The sequence below is a fragment of the Eschrichtius robustus genome, chromosome 2 (assembly GCF_028021215.1).
Source record: "Eschrichtius robustus isolate mEscRob2 chromosome 2, mEscRob2.pri, whole genome shotgun sequence".
In the NCBI taxonomy this organism is placed as follows: Eukaryota; Metazoa; Chordata; class Mammalia; order Artiodactyla; family Eschrichtiidae; genus Eschrichtius; species Eschrichtius robustus.
In genome coordinates, this window is record NC_090825.1 from 91694895 (window position 1) to 91716649 (window position 21755).

At 41.6% G+C, this 21755-nt stretch overlaps 1 protein-coding gene across 1 annotated transcript in view; it reads left to right on the forward strand.

Annotated features, from left to right (window-relative positions):
* Positions 1-1561: 1561 nt before the first annotated feature.
* Positions 1562-21755, forward strand: part of REEP5 (receptor accessory protein 5) — a 42784-nt gene continuing 22590 nt past the window's right edge. Inside the window, exons 1-2 of the mRNA XM_068535722.1 lie at positions 1562-1775; positions 2456-2549. Of these exons, the coding sequence (XP_068391823.1) occupies positions 1658-1775; positions 2456-2549 (212 nt within the window). The 5' untranslated portion in view covers positions 1562-1657. The remainder of the gene's footprint in view (positions 1776-2455; positions 2550-21755) is intronic.

Genomic DNA, 21755 nt, shown 5'->3' on the forward strand with positions numbered 1-21755 from the left:
CATCTGCTACCCCAGTTGTCACCACTCGTCTGACAACCAAAGATGTCTCCAGACATTGCCACATGTCCTGTGGGGGACAACATCACTGCTGTTTGAGAGCCACTGAGACAGAAGAAAAGTAAAAGCCCAGGGGCAGGAGTGGGCTCAGCTTGTTTGAGGCACAGCAAGGAAGCAGGCAATAGGAGATGAAATTAGAAGGGAGAAGGATGAACCACACATATCATCTATGACCTTGAGGCCACTCTTTCAGCAGATGGGAAGCTACTGGAGGGTTAAGAGCAAAAAGACAACACAACCTGACTCACATTTTAAAAATATTCCAATTGGCTGCCACACTGTGAATTGCCTGTAGGTGCAAAGACAGAAATGGACACCTCAGCGGGGAGGCTATCACAGTAATCCTATTATTGGTTTATTTACTTTTTTTTTTTTTTTTATTTAATTTGGTCACTGATTTGCCTGGATGGTCATGGGACTACTGAGAGAATTGAGCTAAGATCTGGGGAAGAAAAGAGGAAGGAGAATTAGCACAAAAGGAAAAGCCTAAGAGTGGGCAAGGTAGCTTTTCACCGAAGTGTAAGGCAGTACTGTAAAGTCAATTTGAAAGAGCAGAGGGGTTGCACAGCACAAAGAGAGAATGTTGGGGGCAAGTCTGCGCAGGGCCAGTGAATGCTATACTAAGGAATGGGAGCTCTGGTCTGTAGGGAACGGAGAGCCTTTCAAGCTTAAGCAACGAGGAAAACTGCAGCAGGGTGCAGATCACAGGAGTAAGAAAGAATACTTTCAAAGGGAGTTTCCTGAAATAATACAGGCGAGCGATAACAAGAGCCTAAGTTTAGGTGGAGGAAGAGCCTGAGCACGACATTCTGAAGGAAGCAAAGTGAAGTCCTGCCCAAAGATTTGGAATTACCTTCTGCAGGGTAATTTTGCTTGTAGGCAAGCGCACACTACTGTCTTCGCGGCTGGGGTCTGGAAAAGTTTCCAGGGTATCAGAGATCAAGCAAATGCCAAGCCCACCATGAAATGGCTTAAGCAGTGTAGGGCAGGACTCTTCTTGGAAATGGTGTCCCCAGAGGAGGGTCTGTTAAGTTTCTTCAAGGGTCTTTTCAAAAAGACTACTATCTGTAAGTGAGAACTATGCCGAGTACTGACAACGAAGGGAAAAGTAGGTCTGCAACCAAAGAGTTCTTTCAGGATGGTCGAGCATTTCAATTTCTAGACTTAAAACGTCTCAGCAGGTTTAGCAGAGCAGGGTAGGTACATCAAACCAGTCCCGCTACTTTTTAGGTGGGAGCAACAAGGCCGCCTGCCCCCTCCTTTCCACGTCCTTTCGAGTACGATTTCCGAAGGGACCTCACAAGACTCACCACCCTCTTTTTACCCAGTTAACAGAGGCGGAGGGCGGCCGCCCCGCAGGGAGCAGCGGCTGCTCGGGCCGCCGCCCCTGGTGTGGCGCTCGCTGCGGACCGCGGGAGGGAGAGGGGGCGGCGCGGCTGGGCGGGGCGAGGAGGGGGGCTGCGGGGCGCGAGCGGAGGGACTCGGGAATCGCCCGCCTCCCGCCCCGCCCGCCGCCGCCGCCGCCGCCGCCCCAGTCACCTCGCTCTGCGGCCACCCGGCACCAGGAGTAGCCCCAGGCGGCGGCGCGACGGTCCCCGCCATGTCTGCAGCCATGAGGCAGAGGTTCGACCGGTTCCTTCACCAGAAGAACTGCATGACTGACCTCTTGGCCAAGCTCGAGGCCAAGACCGGCGTGAACCGGAGCTACATCGTCCTCGGTGAGTGTGGGGCTGCGGCCCGCGGGATCCCGCCGCTTGCCCGGCCCGGGAGCAGCTGTCGCATCGCAGCTGGGACCACGGGCTCGGTGACAGACGGGGGTCAGTGGCGTCGTCGGGGACAGAACTGGCCGCCTGCACAGGCCAGGGACCAGAGACCGCGCCCGGGGCGGCCCGGTGACGAGGCGCCCGGGACGTGGGGTCGGGGACCGGACGGCGCTGACGTGTCTGCCCTGCGGCCCAGTGCTGCGTGCCAGTGGCCGAGAGCAGAGCTGGCGCCGACTGGCGGGGCCCCTGCGGGAGGGAGCGCGGTCCCCGTGGCGGAGTACCGGGTCGTAGCCAGCCCCTCCGCGGAGTTGGGCGCGGGACGGGAGGGGCCGCGGGCAGGCGCCGGAATCCCGGCCTCCCCAGACCCTCCGGGAAGGAAGCGGGGCTCCTGCAGCTGGTGCGCAGTGTGGCGTGGGGCCCCTTGCGGGAGGGACTGGGGAAGGAAGGGCACAAAGGTGCGGCCTGCCGGGTATCCCCAGACCAAAGGCAAAGCCCCGAGAAGGCGCGGGCCCAGCCTCGGTGCGGTTTCTTTTTCTCCAACGCTTAGAACGGGCCACGCTTTGCGGTGTTGGCGGGGGCTGCCCGGCTGGAGCGCCTGTGTGCCACCCGACCCACTTCTCTCCTCGTGTCTGCAGGTGTCATCGGGCTGGTGGCTTTGTACCTGGTGTTCGGTTATGGAGCCTCTCTCCTCTGCAACCTGATAGGATTTGGTTACCCAGCCTACGTCTCGTAAGTGGCTCCCCCTGCAACCGTCCCTTCCTCCCCTTCACTCCCCCCTTCCCCCATCCAGAGCTGTGCTAGTTACTGTACCATCCCCATTTCCCTGGGAGAGTGGTCAGAGGAGTAGTAACTGACTGCTTAAGGTTACACATTTTAGAGCCTTACCTTGACACCTGATCTCCTGATGACTAGCCGAAATGTATATTTCATCAGCTTAAACTGGCGGAGCGTGTGCCTTCTAACAGCTGCACAAATGAAAGGCAGAGCAAAGTCGACCTTTACTGGTGGGACGATCTCAACGGGTACAGAGAGCCGATTCTTTCTCCCTAATAATTATTTCAGTGTGTATTTCACCTTATATTTATGTACACAGTAAAACCCCATCAATTAGAGCTTCTTTAATTCAGAGTTAATGTTAATTCAGACACTGGGGAGAATTTTGTCTTCTTTATATTAAAAAGGCTGGCCACTTATTACAGGCAAACGGGAAACACTTATCCTAGTATAAAAACAAAAACAAACCTTATAAAATGCATCCCTAATATATCTCCTTGGTTATATAAATGACCCATTTATATAATTAATCTAAATTACAAGTGAATCTTATCAGATTACGATCTGACTTTTCTGCTGGCTGAGGCTGTTTTTACTCTACAGTGTGTTTAATTTGAAAATATTCTACAATTTCATTTTTCCATTCATTCAATAGGAATTATGCTTCCCCACAAATAAATTTTGTTTTATTCTACAGCTCTTTCCAAGAAAGCTGGTGGGTTTTACTTCTATTGAATTGGTCTGTACAACTTTCCTCAACCATAGGGATAAAAAAAAAGGAAGAAAAAATTTCAGCTGGAAGGCTAAGACACCAATAACACATTATTACAACTGTGTCTATCATAGGCCAGGCTAGAATTTAGTATATGACTAGAAAGGGGAAATGTGTTTTAGAAAAAGTTCTGAGAAATTAAATCGAAATTACATAAGTAGTAATTACTGAATTACTGAATTAGTCTGGTACAGACACTTAGTGGCTCCAGAAAATCTAGCTACATATAGGACACTACTTGCTTTTGAATTTGGAGATCTTCTCCAGCATTATCTGCTAAAGTACCATCCACACTGTTTGTGTATACCACACGATTCTGAAGACAGACCAGAAAAACTGGTTTGACTTTCAGATCAATGAAAAAGTTATAAGAATAGCAGTTCTCCATAAAATAATAGATGGTGTAGATAGAAAGTCTGTAGGCAACACTGGTTCAAAATGGCTTGCACATCACTGTGTCTGGACAAAATAACCAGGTAGAACATTCCTTTACTTTTCTTCTGTTTGTGTATTCTACTTGTAAGAGTTCTTTTAGTAAGAAAGATTTTGAAGCATTTTTCAAGTTTGTGCTTTAGATGTTATTGATCACATTTAGTAACTGCCTAGCTGCTTGAATTGTTTTGAACTAGGGAAGACGGTGGATCTTTAAAAATACTGAAGAGCATAAAAAACATTTTTTCCACATCAGTGCTATTTGGTGAGTAATCTTGTGAGAAACATAACCTTGTCTGTTGGTGTGATTAGATGATTGATACGAGCTTTAGAAAAGTAAAAATCTGTTTCTGGGTGGGATGTGTAGATCTGTGTATGAGGAAGTGGATGTGACTGAAGGCAGACAGGGCTTGGACATGCTTTTCTTTGACCTAGTGGATTAATTCTAGCAGGAGCCGCTTTGTTTGTCTGTTTTTTAATTAATTTTTATTAGAGTATAGTTGCTTTACAATGTTGTGTTAGTTTCTGCTGTGCAGCAAAGTGAATCAGTTATATGTATACATATACCCACTCTTCTTAGATTTCCTTCCCATTAGGCCACCACAGAGCATTGAGTAGAGTTCCCTGTGCTATTCAGTAGGTTCTCATTAGTTATCTATTTTACACATAGTAGTGTCTGTATGTCAATCCCAGTCTCCCAGTCCATCCCACCCCGCCCTTCCCCCCTTGGTAACCTTAAGTTTGTTCTCTACATGTGACTCTCTTTCTAGCAGGAGCCATTTTTATAGTCATATTTTAAAGTAATTTCAAGCAAGTCAGTTTCAGTTTTTTATCATTTGTTTGAACTCATTCTTTCATTCATTTTCTACATAGTCAATTTAATATTATTGGCTCTCTTTATTTACAAGAAGCTAAGTGTTCGTGTCTATTGCTAGGAATTCTAGGAAATGGTAGAGATGGTCATGTACCTGAGTAGTTCAGGTAAGTGGGTTTTATATATTTTAGAATTTTTTTATTCACCAAGTAGACACACTTTTCTATCTGAGTATTCTGAGGCAAAGTGACATTTGTAGTACACTTTAATAGGAGTTGGAAGAGTATTAAAAATCTAAAAAAGGGGATTTAATGATTTAAATAAACATTCAGGAAATAATTTATGAGTATCTCTAGATTAATATTTATTCATAGGATGCTTCCTTTTGGTACACCCAGCTCTTTTACCTTTAAAATGAATACAAGATCCTATTATCATAAGGGAATTAAGTGAAGGTTGGTCTCTGTGGGTACTTGGATTTTTCACTAAAACAGTGCTTCTCAGCCTTGGCTGCCCATTAGAATTATCTGAGGAGCCTTAAAAAGTACTGATGCCTGGGCCCTGTCCCCAAAGATTCTGATGTAATTGGTCTGGGGCGCAGCCTGGGTTTTGGAATTTTTAAAGGAGTCTCATGTGCAGCCCACGCTGAGAAGCCCTGCTGTAGAGCAGCAGCATAACCTGTGCTTGTTACACTTGAAGAGGGGGTGAAAGGGGCAGAAGAACAGCCTGCTAACCCTGGGAAGAGTCCAGAGGCCCACCTGGCCTCTGCTTTGTGAAGGAGGTTCAAGGACACATGGGATTGTGTGCACAGTAAAAGCACACAGACCCCCAGTTAGTAAACATTCAGGCAATCACTGTTATATTAGTCAAATCAAGTCTGTTCATTGCTTAACCGATGTAATTGTATAATTGTCAGAAAGAAAGTCCTTGTAAGTGGTACTGTTAGTAGCACCACAATCAGTGTTACTTAAGATGTGATCTGTGACCACTTTAATTGTTCTCCTTGTCTCTTGGAATTCTCCCCAGCCAGAGTTATTTTTAAGAATACAGGTTCATCTATTTAGCAAACATCAAATGCCAACCGTGCGCCAGACACTGTGGCAGCACCTCAGATACACCAGGGACTAAGTTGCACATACTCCCCATCTTTGCATGACTAGTCTACGGGGTAAACTGCAATAAATAGAAAAGTAGTGACAGTGTGGTGAGCCCTCCACAAAGCACCCACAGGGAGCTGTGGTAGAGATTAACGGGAGGGGCCCCCTGTAGGTATTTATCTGAGCTGCTATTTGAGTTAAGACTTGAGGGATGAGAAGCTGCCCGCTGAGAGCAGAGTCAGGCAGAGGGAGCAGCGTGTGCCAGGCCCTGGGCAGCCAGGCGCTTGGGCTGTTGGAGGACCTGGTGCGTTGGAAGCTCTGAGAGGGAAGAGGGGCGAAGGAGGACCAGAGAGGTGCAGGTGCCATCAGGCACAGCTGGTGGCTGGCACACCAAGTGTGCATTTTATTCCAGGTAGCTGTGGGGAGTTGGCATGTTTTCTGATTGCCTTGGATGGGTTCTAAGTAGGAGGTGACATGTTACAATGTACATTTTAAGGTCATTCTGTCTGCTGTGATTCCTGGAAGGAGTTGGTGATCCTGCCAAACTATTGCTAATCCCTTCCTTTCTCACCTTTCAGCTTTTGCTCCTGCTGCTTCCTTTCCTTGGGCCACCATAGAGTGGCCCACAGATTGTGCTTAATGGTCAGTGATAGGCTTAGAGGCTGCAGGGTGCAGAAGTAAAATAAGGAAAAGCCCATTTGGCTTCGTAGCTTTTCTCGTGACTCACTACCCGGGGAAATCTTTGGGTGGGGCCCAGGTACACCTGGCTTCACACCACGCCTTGTCATGTTGGAGCACTGGACAGCTGGAGGCCTGGCTAGCCTTCGGGGTGGGGCAACCAGTGCCTTATCAGGTAGCCCCTTCCTACTGGTTACTCTTACTTTCGGCATATGTAATTTCTCTTTGAGAGCAGGGCCATTAATCCTCTACCTCTAAGTTTCCAGACTTTTTGGCCACCCTTTATATGCAATTTGAAATATAATTCTAGACTTACCATTATCAAGAGCTGTTGACAGAATGACTTTAATCTCCCTACTTCCTTCTATTTCTGATAAGAGAAGGCAGACTACTGGATAATAATAGGAACCATTATTATTACAGCAGACCTGCCCCTCCCCCCATTTTTTGCTGAGATGTAATTTCCATGCAACCCTTTTAAAGTGTACAATTCAGCGGTTAGTATAAGGTTTTGCAACCATCACTGCTTTCTTTCTTTTTTTTTAAATAAATAAATAAATTTTTTTAAAAAAAAGATGATGCAGGAAATATAACAGAAGCAGAAGTAAGATCTCACCCAACAATTTTTATGTAATGTTAACTGTAGCATTACCATTACCATTAAAAAATCTCCAAGGATTTTTAATCTTTTTTGTATAAATAACTTTCACTGCTCTTAAGTTTATGATCCCCTCTCCCGACTATGATTCTCAGGTCAAAAAAACAATGAAAATCGTCTAACAAATAAACCCTTAACAGCCACCAAGTGTGTCACTTTTATAAGAAAATTACTGAAATTTTGAGAAAAATAAGGTAAAATAAACTGGAATATAGAAAATTCATGACGCAAAAACTAAACTGTAATCCCTTGTGTTTAAAAATCTTAAAAAATTGTTTTACCTCTGGTGGAGTTCCAGATCCACCCCATTTTTCTCTCACACATTATTATGAAGAGAAACTACTCCAAAATAAAAATAATAATGTCCTGCATACTAAATACAGTCTTTAAAATATGTTCCACGTAAGAGCTCTTCCAAAGAAAAGCCACAAATTTCCTTTAATATGGAAAGTAAGAGTTCCAAGCAAGTATCTCTTTTGTAACAGTAAGTCTCTTAACAGTTTTAATATCCAGGTTTTATAAAACTATTGGCTACCATTCAATCCGAAATGTCTAATCCACAAAAAACAAAGTATGAATAGGTATCTTGCTAAGTATCAGCACCTAAGGAACTTATTAAAAATACACCTGGGGCTTCCCTGGTGGCGCAGTGGTTAAGAATCTGCCTGCCAGTTCAGGGAACACGGGTTCGAGCTCTGGTCCGGGAAGATCCCACATGCCGTGGAGCAACTAAGCCCGTGCGCCACAACTACTGAAGCCCGCGTGCCTAGAGCCCGTGCTCCGCAACAAGAGAAGCCACCGCAATGAGAAGTCTGCGCACTGCAATGAAGAGTAGCCCCCGCTCACCACAACTAGAGGAAGCCTGCGCGCAGCAACAAAGACCAAAAGCAGCCAAAAATAAATTAATTTATTAAAAAAATAAAATAAAATAAAATAAAAATACACATTATTTCAGGCCCTACATATTTATATGTCTCCCTTGTTTGACTTAAACAGGATAAACATTCAAGTCTAAGAAATATCGTTCCTAACATGGACACCAAAAAGAAGATTCCTATAATAAAATGTTCCCTACTTTTACAGGTTTCACACATTCTCCACAATAAATGAACATTCATTCATATTGCCAATGCAATTTTTGTTCTCTATCCATTATCATAAATTATAAAACGTATATCCCATCAGTTTGCAAAAAGTATGATGGAATAGTAGAATTAAAGATTCCACAAGTTTTTCTTTTTATATTAAAGCCAACTGCCCATCTATTCAGTTTAACTCTTTAACCTCCTTCAAAACCTGTCTAAACTCCTAAACCTAGAACTCTAGTGAGCAAAAGGCTAGAAGCACTTCAGGTGCCAATTAGAAAATACCTGGTCATTTGCTCTTATCATTTACACTATATCAAGAATATGATTTACTAACAATGTACTACATTAAAATGATAAAATTCTATAATAAAGCCATTGCAACTATCAAATATATCAAAAGAATAGAATTTTTCTTGTATCCCAATATTTAGTACGTTTGGCCTGTGTAGGAGATCTGGCTGCATCTTTACATAAGACAGCCATGAGAGTATAATCATCACAGAGTGACCAGCGGTTTCTAAGTACCCTGACCTCTCCTTGCTCTACCCTCTGAATTTCCCCCCAAAAGAGGGCTCCCTCAGCCTAATGACTGCAACTATCTACCATTCCCATAGTCAAGTCTCATGGGTCAGATAGAGATAAAGTGGCAGGGCATGTAATATTGAAGGAATGACCCAAGGTGCCTCTTACCCAGTCTCTCCACAATAATTTTATACTCTTATTTTCCATCTTGTACCTTTATACCCAGCCCTCTGGCGACCCTGCCCCAGTCAGTCAACCCACAGGTACAGAAATGAAAGAAAGTTTGAGCTCCCAAGAGAAAAAGAAAGTTATTTTGATTTCTGTTGCCACATGAATGAAATCTAGAGGCATTTAACATGAAAATATTGTTATACCTAGCAGACGGGTTCCATATGAATATACTTCAAGTACATCAGTGTTTAAATAAGCTGCTGTTGACTAGTATGGAAATCTAAGAATTTACAACATTAAAACCTCAAATACATTTCCTTATAGAGAAACAGTCAGACTAGTGTACATTTATAATACAGTCAATTTGTAGCTGGGAAATGCCTTTACTAAGATATGTAAATCTTATTCGAGTGCATTTATAATACTCAAAAGTACACTATATAAAAAAAAAATCACAGGACAGTCTTACTAACATCCCCCCCATTGCCTCAAAAATTTTATAATTCAATTTAAAAATATTCAAGAAAAAAACCAATCAGGTCAATTAAAAAAAAAAAAAAAAAGACAAACCTTTACATATAAAAATTAGTACCTGATCCATCTGTTCCTGAACCAGATCTGACAGACCCATCTGTGAAGGAAATGGATTCAGAATCAGAGTCACTAGCCTCACTTCGGGTGTCATAATCCTTTCCCTCTTCCTTCTGGTCTCTCTCATCCTGTTCATATTCTTCTTCCTCCTCCTCCTCCTCTCCATCGTCATCCACCTCTTCATCTTCCTCTGCATCTTCTACTGCTTCATCTTCTTCCACATCTTCCACCCCTTCCTCCTCATTCTCAGTGTTGTTGCCTTGCTTGTCGGAAGAACCACTGTTGCCAGTCTCATGGTCAGAGCCACCTTCTTCAGAGTTCACTTCCTCCTTAGGAGACTGGCTGTGTCTGCTTGCACGTCTGTCCACTTCAAGCCCAATTCTCTCAGAACCATCTGGCGTAAGGGATTTGACCCTCCTTTCAGGATCCCTTTTCCGCAGACAGGTTTTTTCAGGTTGACTCTTACAAGGTTCTCTGGAGGCACTGCTTGACAAACGAATTTTCCGATCAGCTTCTAGACGTTTGTTTGTTTCAGATCTTTGATATTCCTCATTTTTATACTCTGTGACTGACTTTCCTTTTGTACTAACCATCCTTTTGTTATTGTTAACTGATGAGCTCAGTGGCTTAGAAATCAATCGTCTTGAATGAACAGAAGGCTTTTGTCGCTTTGTGTCAGTAGATTCCATTTGGTCACTTTTTCTTTTTGAACCCTTTTTCTCATTTTTATCTTGTTCACTCTCTGAATTATAGAGTTCATTATCCTGTTCTGGTACTTCAGTCAAAATATCATCTAGAACATTAAGTTCTCCATCTGCTAGTGTTGGAAGGGCTCCTGCAGAGGTGGGGGGCGGCTGTGGCTCACCACGGGGACAAGGACACTGGCAGCAGAAATTCTGGGAGGTCCTCCTTGGTGTGTGCCCTCCTGGAGTCTCCATCACCGCTTTCTAATTCCAAAACGTGTTCATCACCCCAAAGGAAACCCTGTACCCATTAGCAGTCATTCTCCATTTCTTCTACACCCCAGTCCTCAGAAACCACCAATCTACTTCCTGTCTCTATGGATTTGCCTGTTCTGGACATTTCATACAAATGGAATCATATAATAACGTGGTTCTTTGTTTCTGGGGCGGCCCTGCTTTGAATGGCACAAAAGCGAGTCTTTCTGAGAGACCTCTCGGGGAGTGTGCTTTGCTGCACCGTCACATACACAAAGTCGGAGCCGGAGACCGAAGGTTACTGCCTCCCAGTGGTGCCAGAATGTGGAGGCTGCTCCTGCCCCTGCTTCTTTATTCAAGTGGACTTATGACGGAAGTCTATGACTTTGTTTTCTATTTTTATCTTTGCCCTGCAGCGAAGGGAAAGGATGAGGGTTGGATTTTGTCCAACTCAGCCATCTTTTTGTTTAAAATTCTATTAAAACGTCTTTTACTTTTCCTCTCATTTATTTCATACATTTCTTAAGGATCAGGTGGCCACCTTCCTGGGGCTATCAGAGCTGGGCCTTAGAGATCAAACATGTAGTCTGATCGCTTTTCAAAAGATCAAGGGACAGAGAGAGTTAGAAGGTTTTCCAAGGTCACACAGAGGCTAGACTTGTAACTGAGGGTTCCAGACCTACACAGAAATGTGAAAGCACATTTAAGCATACTTTAGTACCAAGCTTGAAAAGATTAAATATGCTTAGAGTCCAGAATTTTAACGTCTGTATTTAATATTTGGCAACACTTTTCAAATCTGATACCCAATTTAGTGATGTGTCATTTTATCTTCTGTGTGTCCTCACCAGCCCATTTTAACCTTTTGCTATCAGTACAAAGAGTGTTACTGCTTTTAGGTCTTTGCACGGCTGCTGAACACCTGTGCAGCCCTTAATTTAATAAACACTTAAATACCTCTGTTTAAGTGCTTTATAAATATAGCTTATTTAATCCTCATAACAACCCTGTGATATAGGTATTATGATTATTCCCATTTTACAGGTGAGGAAACAGAGAAAGAAGTAACTTGATTAAGGTCTCATAACAGTAGACGGTGACACTGATATTTAAACCTAGGGAGCTTGGCCCCAAAGCCCATGTTTTTAACTTTTCGTTATATTGCTTCCCATATGGCTCTTCGAGTGTCCCACAGATACATGCCATAACCTTATATAGAGATGAAAATTAACTATTGATGTAACTTTTTCTTTTATCAGTTTGACACTGTCGATACAAATACATGATCTTCATGCAGTGTAGTTCTCAAATAAGGTACTACCATCCCAAATCATATATCTGCACACATAGTCATTTGCAGCGTTTTGTGAACATGAGTTAGAATATATTACTAACAAGTTCTTTCTCGTGTTGGCTGTGGTACAGCATTGATTTCCAACAGCAGCAATATAGCTCATCATGTGCAGAGACCTGCTCTTTTTTTAAGCAGTGCATGCCCATCTGAAGATGACACACTGCTTTGGATCTCCTGAGGAAATGCAGCCTTGTCTGTAGTTCTTTGTCAGGAGGCAACGAATCTGAAGGGGGAGATGTTTGGGGATGGTCCCCCTATGAGGTCAGATCAGAAAAGGGGATCGTGGGGGAGAATATTTGAAGGAGACAGTCAAAATAACTACAAGAGTTGTAATACAGTCAACCACAAGTAAAAGCTACAGCATCTTAGCAAATGATGCACAGCAGATAACATGAGGGAATATAGGTTAAAAAGGGTTGAAATCTACTTATTTACAGTTTGCAATGGCAGATTGCTGAACAGGTTTACTACCCAGACGAGAATTTGGGAAAGTCGCCATGGTTCTGACTGATGGTTCTGAACCACTTTCTGTTTCTCAAGAGCAAGTCATCTGAAGCAGAGCTAGGCTTCCCTAATGTTGCTGGAGGATGTGTATTTGTGGTTGTCTTCATGGACTCATTAGTAAGGGGTGTGTTTGTTTTCTTGTGTTTTTTAAAGAACTTGTACTTATTTTTTTTCTTTTTTTACTCATGAGCACTTGGGAGCAGATATATTTTCTACTAAGCCGCTTATGTTCCTATTACACCAGCTTTTCTCTCTGCAACTGTGTGTTCTTTGTTACTAGCGCTTCAGGGCAGAGCAGCTCACGCCCACACTTTCCTTCTCTGGGTAGTGTGAAGCACATGCACATATTCTGGCCTACTGGGCACTTGGACCAAAAATATAACTGGCATTCTGTAAATGCCTTAAGCAACAGTGTAGTCGTAAACATTTAAACGTTTACCTTTGTCAGCTTTTTACTGGTTGTGTTTTTACTTAGTATTATGGCTAGCATTACTGAACTATTTTAAAAGGAAGGAGTTGTGGAGAAAACTTAAATGTTGATAATTAAAGCCAGCATTTTGGTTATGTTTTTGTTTTTTTCCCTTTGCCTGTGTCATAGAGAAAAGAAAGTTTTGAGGAGCAAATAAGATTTAAACGATTTATTCATGATCTAGTTTCTGGGCTCTAAAGCAGTTATGGAGGGTGATCTTATTCCTAAGACTGTTCTGGAGTGTTCCCTATGAACTTTAATGAACTTTTTTTGTTCTCTTTATGGAGGCGCTGGAGATAGGGTCTATTTGTCCTTCTGAGCTGTGTCCCTCTCCTCCCGTTCTAGAGCTCTCTTTTTTAGGACTTTGAATGAGAACTCTGTTTTTCAATTTAATATCCTCAGATAGTATTTAAAACAAGTATAAATATTTATGGGCCATTTTAAGACATTTAGTGCCTATCAATAATATTACCAAGTAATTAATTTTTTGAATAAATGATTATAGCAGAAGTTTAAAAACAATTTCAAAAATTGCTAATGAAATTACTTTTGTAGCAGTTGAAATATAAGCAGGGGCTGCAGAAACCTATCCTGATTTCATTCTAACACTCCCTGATTCCTGGGAGTGGAAGAATCAGGGAGTGGAGCTATCATGCGTCCCTCTCACATGGCTACTATATATATCCTGCAGCTTCTGGTAGTTTGGCCAGGTGATCTAGTAAAGGGATCACTTACACGTCAGAGGTAACTCTGGACTGCTGTCTACATCTTGATGTGGCCCTCTTTTGTCTGGGAAAGGTCAGTTTAGGTTGTTCTTGTGCAGGTTGTGAGGGTGCTTGAGCACAAGTTAAATTTTCTGATGCCAGACCTGACATAGATATTATATATACAGAGCCATCAATTTTATTGACAGAGGGTTGTCCCAGTAGGATTTGTGTCTGCTGTTTTTTTGTTTGTTTGTTTACTGAAGTATAGTTGATTTACAAAGTTGTGTTAGTGATTGCAATGTGGTGTACAGCAAAGTGATTCAGTTTTACACGTATATTCTTTTTCATATTCTTTTCCATTATGGTTTATTACAAGATATTGAATATAGTTCCCTGTGCTATGCAGTAGGACCTTGTTGTTTGCATCTGCTGTTTTATTGCTTCAGGCGTTCATCTTTTTTAACTGTCTGTTGAATAGTCTAAATGCATTCTGTTTTGAGTTATAAAATGTTAGCTAGGAGAGGTCTTAGAGATCAGGCTGCTGGGGCTATAGCCATCTTTAACATTTGGAAACCGAGGAGACAAAATGAAGTTTTATGACTCAGGTCACAAGTCTGTTGAGGCAAAGCCAGGCGTAGGTGTAGGGGTGCCTGACTCCCCTGGCCCGCCCACTGCCAACATTCCTCATGCTTTATATTCGACTGTGACTGAAGCTTCCATTTTGCATTAAAAAACAAAATGGTGAACAGTTGACAAATAAGATCGGTATAATTAAACACCAAAATATTTGACCACTAAATGACTGCTTTTGGTTTTTTTGTAATTTAATCTCCGTTAGAGATGTTTTACAGACTCATCTTAAAATGCATTTGCTTGTGAATTTACCTTATATTATGCATTTCATTAAGTCAGTCATTTTATACTATAGGAGAACACTATATTAAAAATGAAAGGAGCATGGTATATTTTTTTCATTGTTCTTGTATAGTCATCTTATAGTTTCTACATATTTAAGAAGCATATTTGCTGCTAGTGATTGTATCTCTTTTGTGGTGGGGAGGAGGATTGGGCATGATATAAACAGTAAATAAGCAAATTGGTTTTATTGTATGTTTAGTTTTTTCCCTTTGTTTGTTTGATCTCTTGCTCTGTTGGTTCTCTCTCTTGCTTTGAAAGCACACCTACTCTGCAGTGAAAAACAAGTGTACTTTTCTGAGTGCCCATAGTTTCTGACCTTCTTTTTTCCATGAAGAAGAAAAATCTTTTCCTTACTGGCATGGAAATAAAATACTGTTCATGTCTTAAAATGTGTGATTTTTTTTCCTTCTAATTTGACACACTGTATGTGTCAAATAATATTTGCAATGGCAGACTGCTAAACAGAGGTAATAGGAAATAGGAAAATTATTTTGAGCTGTTAGGAATTCCTGCTTCCCATTCTCTAATAAACACAGCCAAAAGCAGTCCTACACATAGTGGGCACTGTGGATGGTCACACTGTGTGTCTGCTGTATCAGAAAGGATTATGAACATTATGGTCCGTATTCTTCATATTCATGCTTCAAAGACTCTACCTTGAACTCTGGAATATTTATTATTAAACATAACTTACCACGTTAGAAATAAAACAAAGCAAATGGACCCAAAGTAGATTCCTTTCTGTTCTTTACCAACAGCACATCTCAAAGCTTTTTATTGTTATAGGTTTTTTTCATGAACTGCTTTTTTGATGTCCTGTCTGGTAATATAATCAACTCATTAAAATTAAAATCCTATTGATGAGTACAACTGGTTTCAGTAGTAAAGACATGGTCTGAAGACATATAATATTACTTAATTTTATGTCATTTGGCTAGTGTGAACTGTAGTGGCTAAGTTACATATGAACCATGTACAGTACAGGTAGCGTGTACCTAAGTTTCTTTGGTGTGAGTGATCAGAAACATATGTACATGGACCTGATAATTACTAGTTGAATTAACCCTTGGGGAAATAGATTAACTTTTATAGTACTCAATTTTCTCATATGTAAAAGGAAGGGATAAGTTAAACACTAGCACAGGATCAAGATTTTAGTTAAGTGCTTAATTAAGTGTGGCTACTTTTGATTAACATACAAAGAGGAAAACTGACAATCATAGTCATGGTTGTCTAACTCCATGTCATTGAACTTTAAATGATTAAGGAAAAACCTCCCAAGTAGTATTTTCTTTCACTTATTTTTTTCACTTACTCTTTTTCTGTTCCTTATCTTACTTTTTCCTGTACTTAGATCAGCAGCTTAAGACTTTGTTATTCTAAGGTGCAATAAAGTACCATAAAGTTTTCTTCTTCCAAGTTATAAATATGTGATATGGCCAGTGGTTTTCTTTTCTTTTGGTACCGTGGTATACATGTTCCTAAGCCCTGGGCATGGTTTAACGAACAATTTTTAAATATTAAACCTATTTTTTACTTGTTTTGTTTCCATTGAGATTTCCAGTTTCCCATAACTCCTTCATTGGACCCCTCCCCAAGCACACCTGTGCTGCTTACTTAAGAATGGAATGATCTTTTGACTGTTTTTGACTTTATGTCCTTGAGCATCACTGTTTTGGCCCCAGAGCTTCAGTACAGTGTCAGTGCATGGTCAATGCTCGGCTTATGCTTGCATCCAAATGAGCCTGTCACTGACAGTTGCGGTGGATTACCTAGACAGGGCCTCTCTGGCCATTTCACTTCACCCTCCACCACTAGGAATTGAGTGGAGAAAAGTAGAGCCAGTTAGGTCTTTGGTTTGTACTAATGGTAAACAATCTTACTTATTTTTTCATTTCCTTTTTATCTTAAGAAAAATTTTAACAAAGAAGATTAAGCCAGACAGTCTTATTCCCTGTTAGAAGCTACCTTTAAAGTAGACCATTTGGAATATAGGACATAGGAATAAATAATTGCAAAACTTCTCAATGAGCTTTTTGTATTTGTCATCTATCTTATGCTTCTCCTTCATTGTAGACATACATGTATATAATACTAAATATAATATACAGTTTATCCTTCATACTATTGTAGGAAATTGACATTTTTCAACTTAATGACATGAATGAAGGTTTTGAAATACCCATTAACCAGGAATAACCTTTGAGTCTGAAAAAGTTAATATAGTGTTAAAAATGCTTAATTTGTAACTACATCAAAGTAAGAGAATGCAACATCCATCCCAATGATAAACATAACTAAAGTTGTCATTGATGGAAGAAGAAAATCTCAGTAACAAATATCTATGACATATCTCAAAGGCTTAGAAAACATGGCTTTCCTCCACATATCTGCTTTTCCTATTTGCTAGTTTTAATTTCTTAATGATATAACGATAGAATATTTATAATAGTAAATATTAGGTAAAAGTTGGGTAGCATATTATTTGACATATTATTGTTTATATTTGTTAATTGTTTATACCTCTGAAAGCTATTTACATGTTACACATAATAAACATGGACTTTGTCCTAAAAAGACAAGAATTAGAGACAGAAATATAAATAGGTTGTACAATTCATATATAGAAAAGCATTTTTATCTATTTTGCTTACTAATAACATGAATCTGAATTAAGAGGATGTGTGTAAAGGTGAATGTTTCCCTGATGGATGTGTTGTGTCTGAAATAATTCTAAAAATAGTATGGAGAGTTAATCTCTTTCCTGCCCTCCTACGTGAGCATTAACTGTAAACAATGATATATTTAATCAATAGATAAAATAAAACCTCAGTAAGGGAAGCAGAGCTGTTTCTGACAGTTACCTAGATATCTAACGTAAGTTTGGTTTAGAAAGCTTTTGGTGAGGCCACTCACCTTTTATATCAGGGTTCAGTAAGCTGCTTCCATTAACAGTGGCCTGAGCCACTGAATTATCTAGCATAATAAGAAGTCTGGAGGTTGATATTCCAGGGCTGGGACAGCAGAGGTTCAGTCTTTTTTTCTGGTGACCTTGGAGTGCTGGCTTTCCTGCCCATGCCCATAGCTCCAAGGTATCACAAGACTGTTGCCTCCGTTAATGATTTTTGAACTAGTTCATCTCTAAAATACCTTCCTTTTGCCTCACAAAATTATTTAAACCCCTGGACTGTCCTTAGTTTACATGATTTCGTTCTAATAAAGTACTCAGGGGATTTGCAGTTTAGTGGTGCCTGTGGGTCAAAGCATATTTAGGTTCTCTGAATGATGACTCTTAATTTGGGAGGGAGAGGATGCTGGTAGCCCAGGACTGTATCTGCTCAAACTTTGGTTTCTTCACACATGTTTAATGCTATCCTTTGGCCATTTTTAGTTCATGATCTTGCGTTTAGAAAAAGCAGCAAAGAAAGAAATAGATGAGCCAACAAGGTAGAGGCAGCCAGTACCAGTCACTGGCGCTGGGTGGTCTGGACAAGGGCTGGCCAGTGGTTACCTCCCTATCAGTACCAATCCAATACCAGCGTCAAGACTTTTGGCCAGTCCTCCCCTGTAGCGTGGGCCTGAAAAATGTTTTCAGCAGCGTCCAAATTTGTTGCCATTGACCTGCAAATAGGATTTTTGGATTTCAGCTAACCCTTTACTCTCTGTAGCATTTGGGATTTGGAGAGTGAGGTACAATTAAAATTCACGAGTAATTCCCTAATCACCCTTTAGCCTTATTAACAATGCTATTAATCCTTTACCCATTCTACTTAGCCAGAAGGACTGGAGTGTTCTTATTGCTCTTTTCTTTTTAATCTCTTGCCTCCCTATGATAATAATAAACTATCACCACCATATTATAGTTACTACCTAATAAGGTAATATTTCTGAGTGCTTACCCTGTTTAAGTGCTTAACATGTATCAACTAAGTTGATCTTCACAGCAACACAATGAGGTTTATCATCTCTACTTGACAGATGAGCACACTGAGGCCCACGGTCATGTGTTGGGTTGGCCAAAGGTTCATTCGGTTGATGAATACGTTGTTCAATTAAGTTCTTGGTGAAAATGAAAAATGTGTCTACTTAAAACCAAACGAACTTTTCGGCCAACCAATACCTAGTAAGTGGTAGAACCAGGATACGAAGCTGCGAGCCAAGAATGGTGAAATGATGTAAAGCCAGATGAGCATTGGGAAGAAATGAAGGGAAAAGCCTGGCTCTTTCATAGTTCAGTGTAATTAATAATTTTTTGATAGTTTGCTTTGTTTAAGGAGGAAATCAGAATGAGTCAATCGCATAAGATAGGCTGTGTGACTTTCTTTTCTCCCTCTGTGTCTTTCTGTGTGTATTGAAGCCCTTTTAATGCCCTAAAACACAATAGATTGTGTCTGATCATTGTTAGAGAGGTTTGTTTGTTAGAAAATCATGAGCTGTTTCTTCAAGAGAGAAATTAAATGAATGTGTCTGATGTTCACTTTAGTGTTTGTTTTTAACAAAGCCCTAAAGAGAGACCTAGTCTCATAGGCGAAAGTAGTTGTATAAAGTCTGGTGCCCTGTGTTTTTTTTTCCTTCCAAACAGAAATATTTTTCCTCACTTTCATTATTAAAAGTAGTACATGCTATATATGTATAACTGATTCACTTTGCTGTACACCTGAAACTAACACAACATTGTAAATCAACTATTCTCCAATAAAAAATAAAATTGTACATGCTAGTAGACTCACAGAGAATAAACTAGTGGCTACCAGTGGGGACGGGGGTGGGGTGGGGCAATATAGGGGTAGGGGATTAAGAGGTACAAACTGTTAGGTATAAAATAAGCTACAAGAATATATTGTACAACACAAGGAATATAGCCAATATTTTATAATAACTATAAATGGCATATAACCTTTAAAAATTGTGAATGTCTGTACTGTACACTTGTAACTTATATAGTATTGTACACTGGCTGTACCTCAATTAAAAAAAATAGCACATACTCATTGTAAAGACCTTAAAAAAGTAAAATTCTGCAATCCCAATACTCAGGATTAACTGTATACAACTTGAAATATATATTTCTGAATACCATTCTTGGTCTGTAAACACATACAAATATATATCTTTCTTTTTTCTTTTAAACACAAAATTAGTAATCTCTTTTGACACAGCACTATATCTTGGACATCTTTTCCTGTTAATATCCTTTTCAAAGGCTTCAGAATATTTCATTGTATGGGTGTACCCAAATTTGTTTAAACAGTCCGTTCTGCCCTTAAAAAAATGTGTAAACACATGCTTCTATAATCTTTTTTTTTTCTATAATCTTTTAGTTTGAGTTGAGATTCATTTTAATATCACTCTTTCCTCTTTGAACTTCATTTTTTGTGTCTATAAAATGTAGAATTTGAACTAGTTCTTTAAGATATCTTCCAGCTCAACATTCTACAATTTCTGATTCGCTCAGTGAATTTTTTTTTTTTTTTTTTTTTAAATTAATTAATTTATTTATTTTTCCTGTGTTGGGTCTTCGTTTCTGTGCGAGGGCTTTCTCTAGTTGTGGCAAGCGGGGGCCTCTCTTCATCGCGGCCTCTCTTGCTGTGGAGCACATGCTCCAGACGCGCAGGCTCAGTAATTGTGGCTCACGGGCCCAGTTGCTCCGCGGCATGTGGGATCCCCCCAGACCAGGGCTCGAACCCGTGTCCCCCGCACTGGCAGGCAGACCCCCAACCGCTGCGCCACCAGGGAAGCCCACGCTCAGTGAATTTTTAGAACTGCTAGCTGCTCCCGTAATATTGCCAACCATCTTCCTCACCCTAGGCCCATCTCCTGCTCACCCAGGCCTTGCTTCCTTTTGCCACCTGCTTGAGGGAGGTGAAGCTCTGCGTCTAGGACATGGCAGGTGGCTCAGGAGAGAATAAGGAACCACAGCTCTGGGCTTAGGTGGCCAGGCTTTGGGCCACTGGTGAGAATGTGGCAGTAACAGTGGGCAGAGAGCAATGTAAGACCGTGGTGCCCGTCTTTTGTGAATTTATCCTTCCCGAACCCCTGGGAGTAGTTCTGAGCCCAAGGTCACTGCTGACACCTGCCATTTGAAGACGAGGTGGCACTAGAGAGACAGTGGCCCAGGACTGTGGAGAGAGTGGTGGAATTGCTGTCAGCTGCTGTTGGGACAGTTCCAGAGCTCCTCTAGGATTGAGCTTTTCTTCTCTCTTGGCTTCTCATTCATTGCTGGAAAGGGGTAGCCTCCCCTCTGGCTATAGCTGATGGGACCCAAATCAGTCATTTTGATTTTCTGTCCTAGAAATGACATGACGAAGTGGTACTGAAACTGGAACTTGGAGCTGGTGATTCTGAAACTTGGCTGTGTGTTAGGATCACCTGCACATGTTCCTAAAAGCACATACCTGTGCTGTATGTGGTAGAGAGTTTGAGTCACTAGATCTGAAGAAGGACCTGGGCATGTATAGTTTTTAAAAGTTCCCAAGGTGGATGTGGACCATCATCTAAGTTTGAGAACCAGTGGACCAGCAGCGGTGCCCAGCCTTTTTGGCACCAGGGACTGGTTTCGTGGAAGACAGTTTTTCCACGGACGGGGCGGGGGATGGTTCAGGCGGTAATGCGAGCGACAGGGAGTGATGGGGAGCGGCAGATGAAGCTTCAGTCGCGCACCTGCTGCTCCCCTCCTACTGTGCGGTCCGCTTCCTAACAGGCCACGGACTGGTACCCAGTCCACGGCCTGGGGGGTGGTGCACCAACTCAGAATACCATCCTGTTCACTTTTTTTTTTTAATTAGTTAATTTGTTTATTTATTTTTGGCTGCATTGGGTCTTCATTGCTGTGCGTGGGCTTCCTCTAGTTGGAGCGAGCAGGGGCTACTCTTCCTTGCGGTGCATGGGCTTCTCATTGCGGTGGCTTCTCTTGTTGCAGAGCACGGGCTCTAGGCGCGCGGGCTTCAGTAGTTGTGGCTCGCGGGCGCTAGAGTGCAGCCTCAGTAGTTGTGGCGCACGGGCTTCGTTGCTCCGCGGCATGTGGGATCTTCCCGGAGCAGGGCTCGAACCCGTGTCCCCTGCATTGGCAGGAGGATTCTTAACCACTGAGCCACCAGGGAGGTCCCATCCTGTTCACTTCTAATGATCCCCCCACCTCAAGGAAGCAGGATAGAGGGTGGAATGGTCCTTTAGGAATCTGGATGTTGAGACTATGACCTTTTCTCCTGTTTGCTCTGTGCCCAAGTTAACCTTTCTAAGCCTTGATTTTCTCCAATAGAGGACTCTGGTCCCTTCCAAAAGTAAAATTATGAACTCCTTTTGTATTTATATTTATGCAATAAATATTTAATTTATTAGCTGCCCACTTAGCACCAGACACTTTGCTAAGTGCTGTGCAGTCGGGTAGTGAGTGGTTCTCCCAATTAGGAAAACAGCTTGGGATAGAGAAACAGACACAGGCTTTGTTG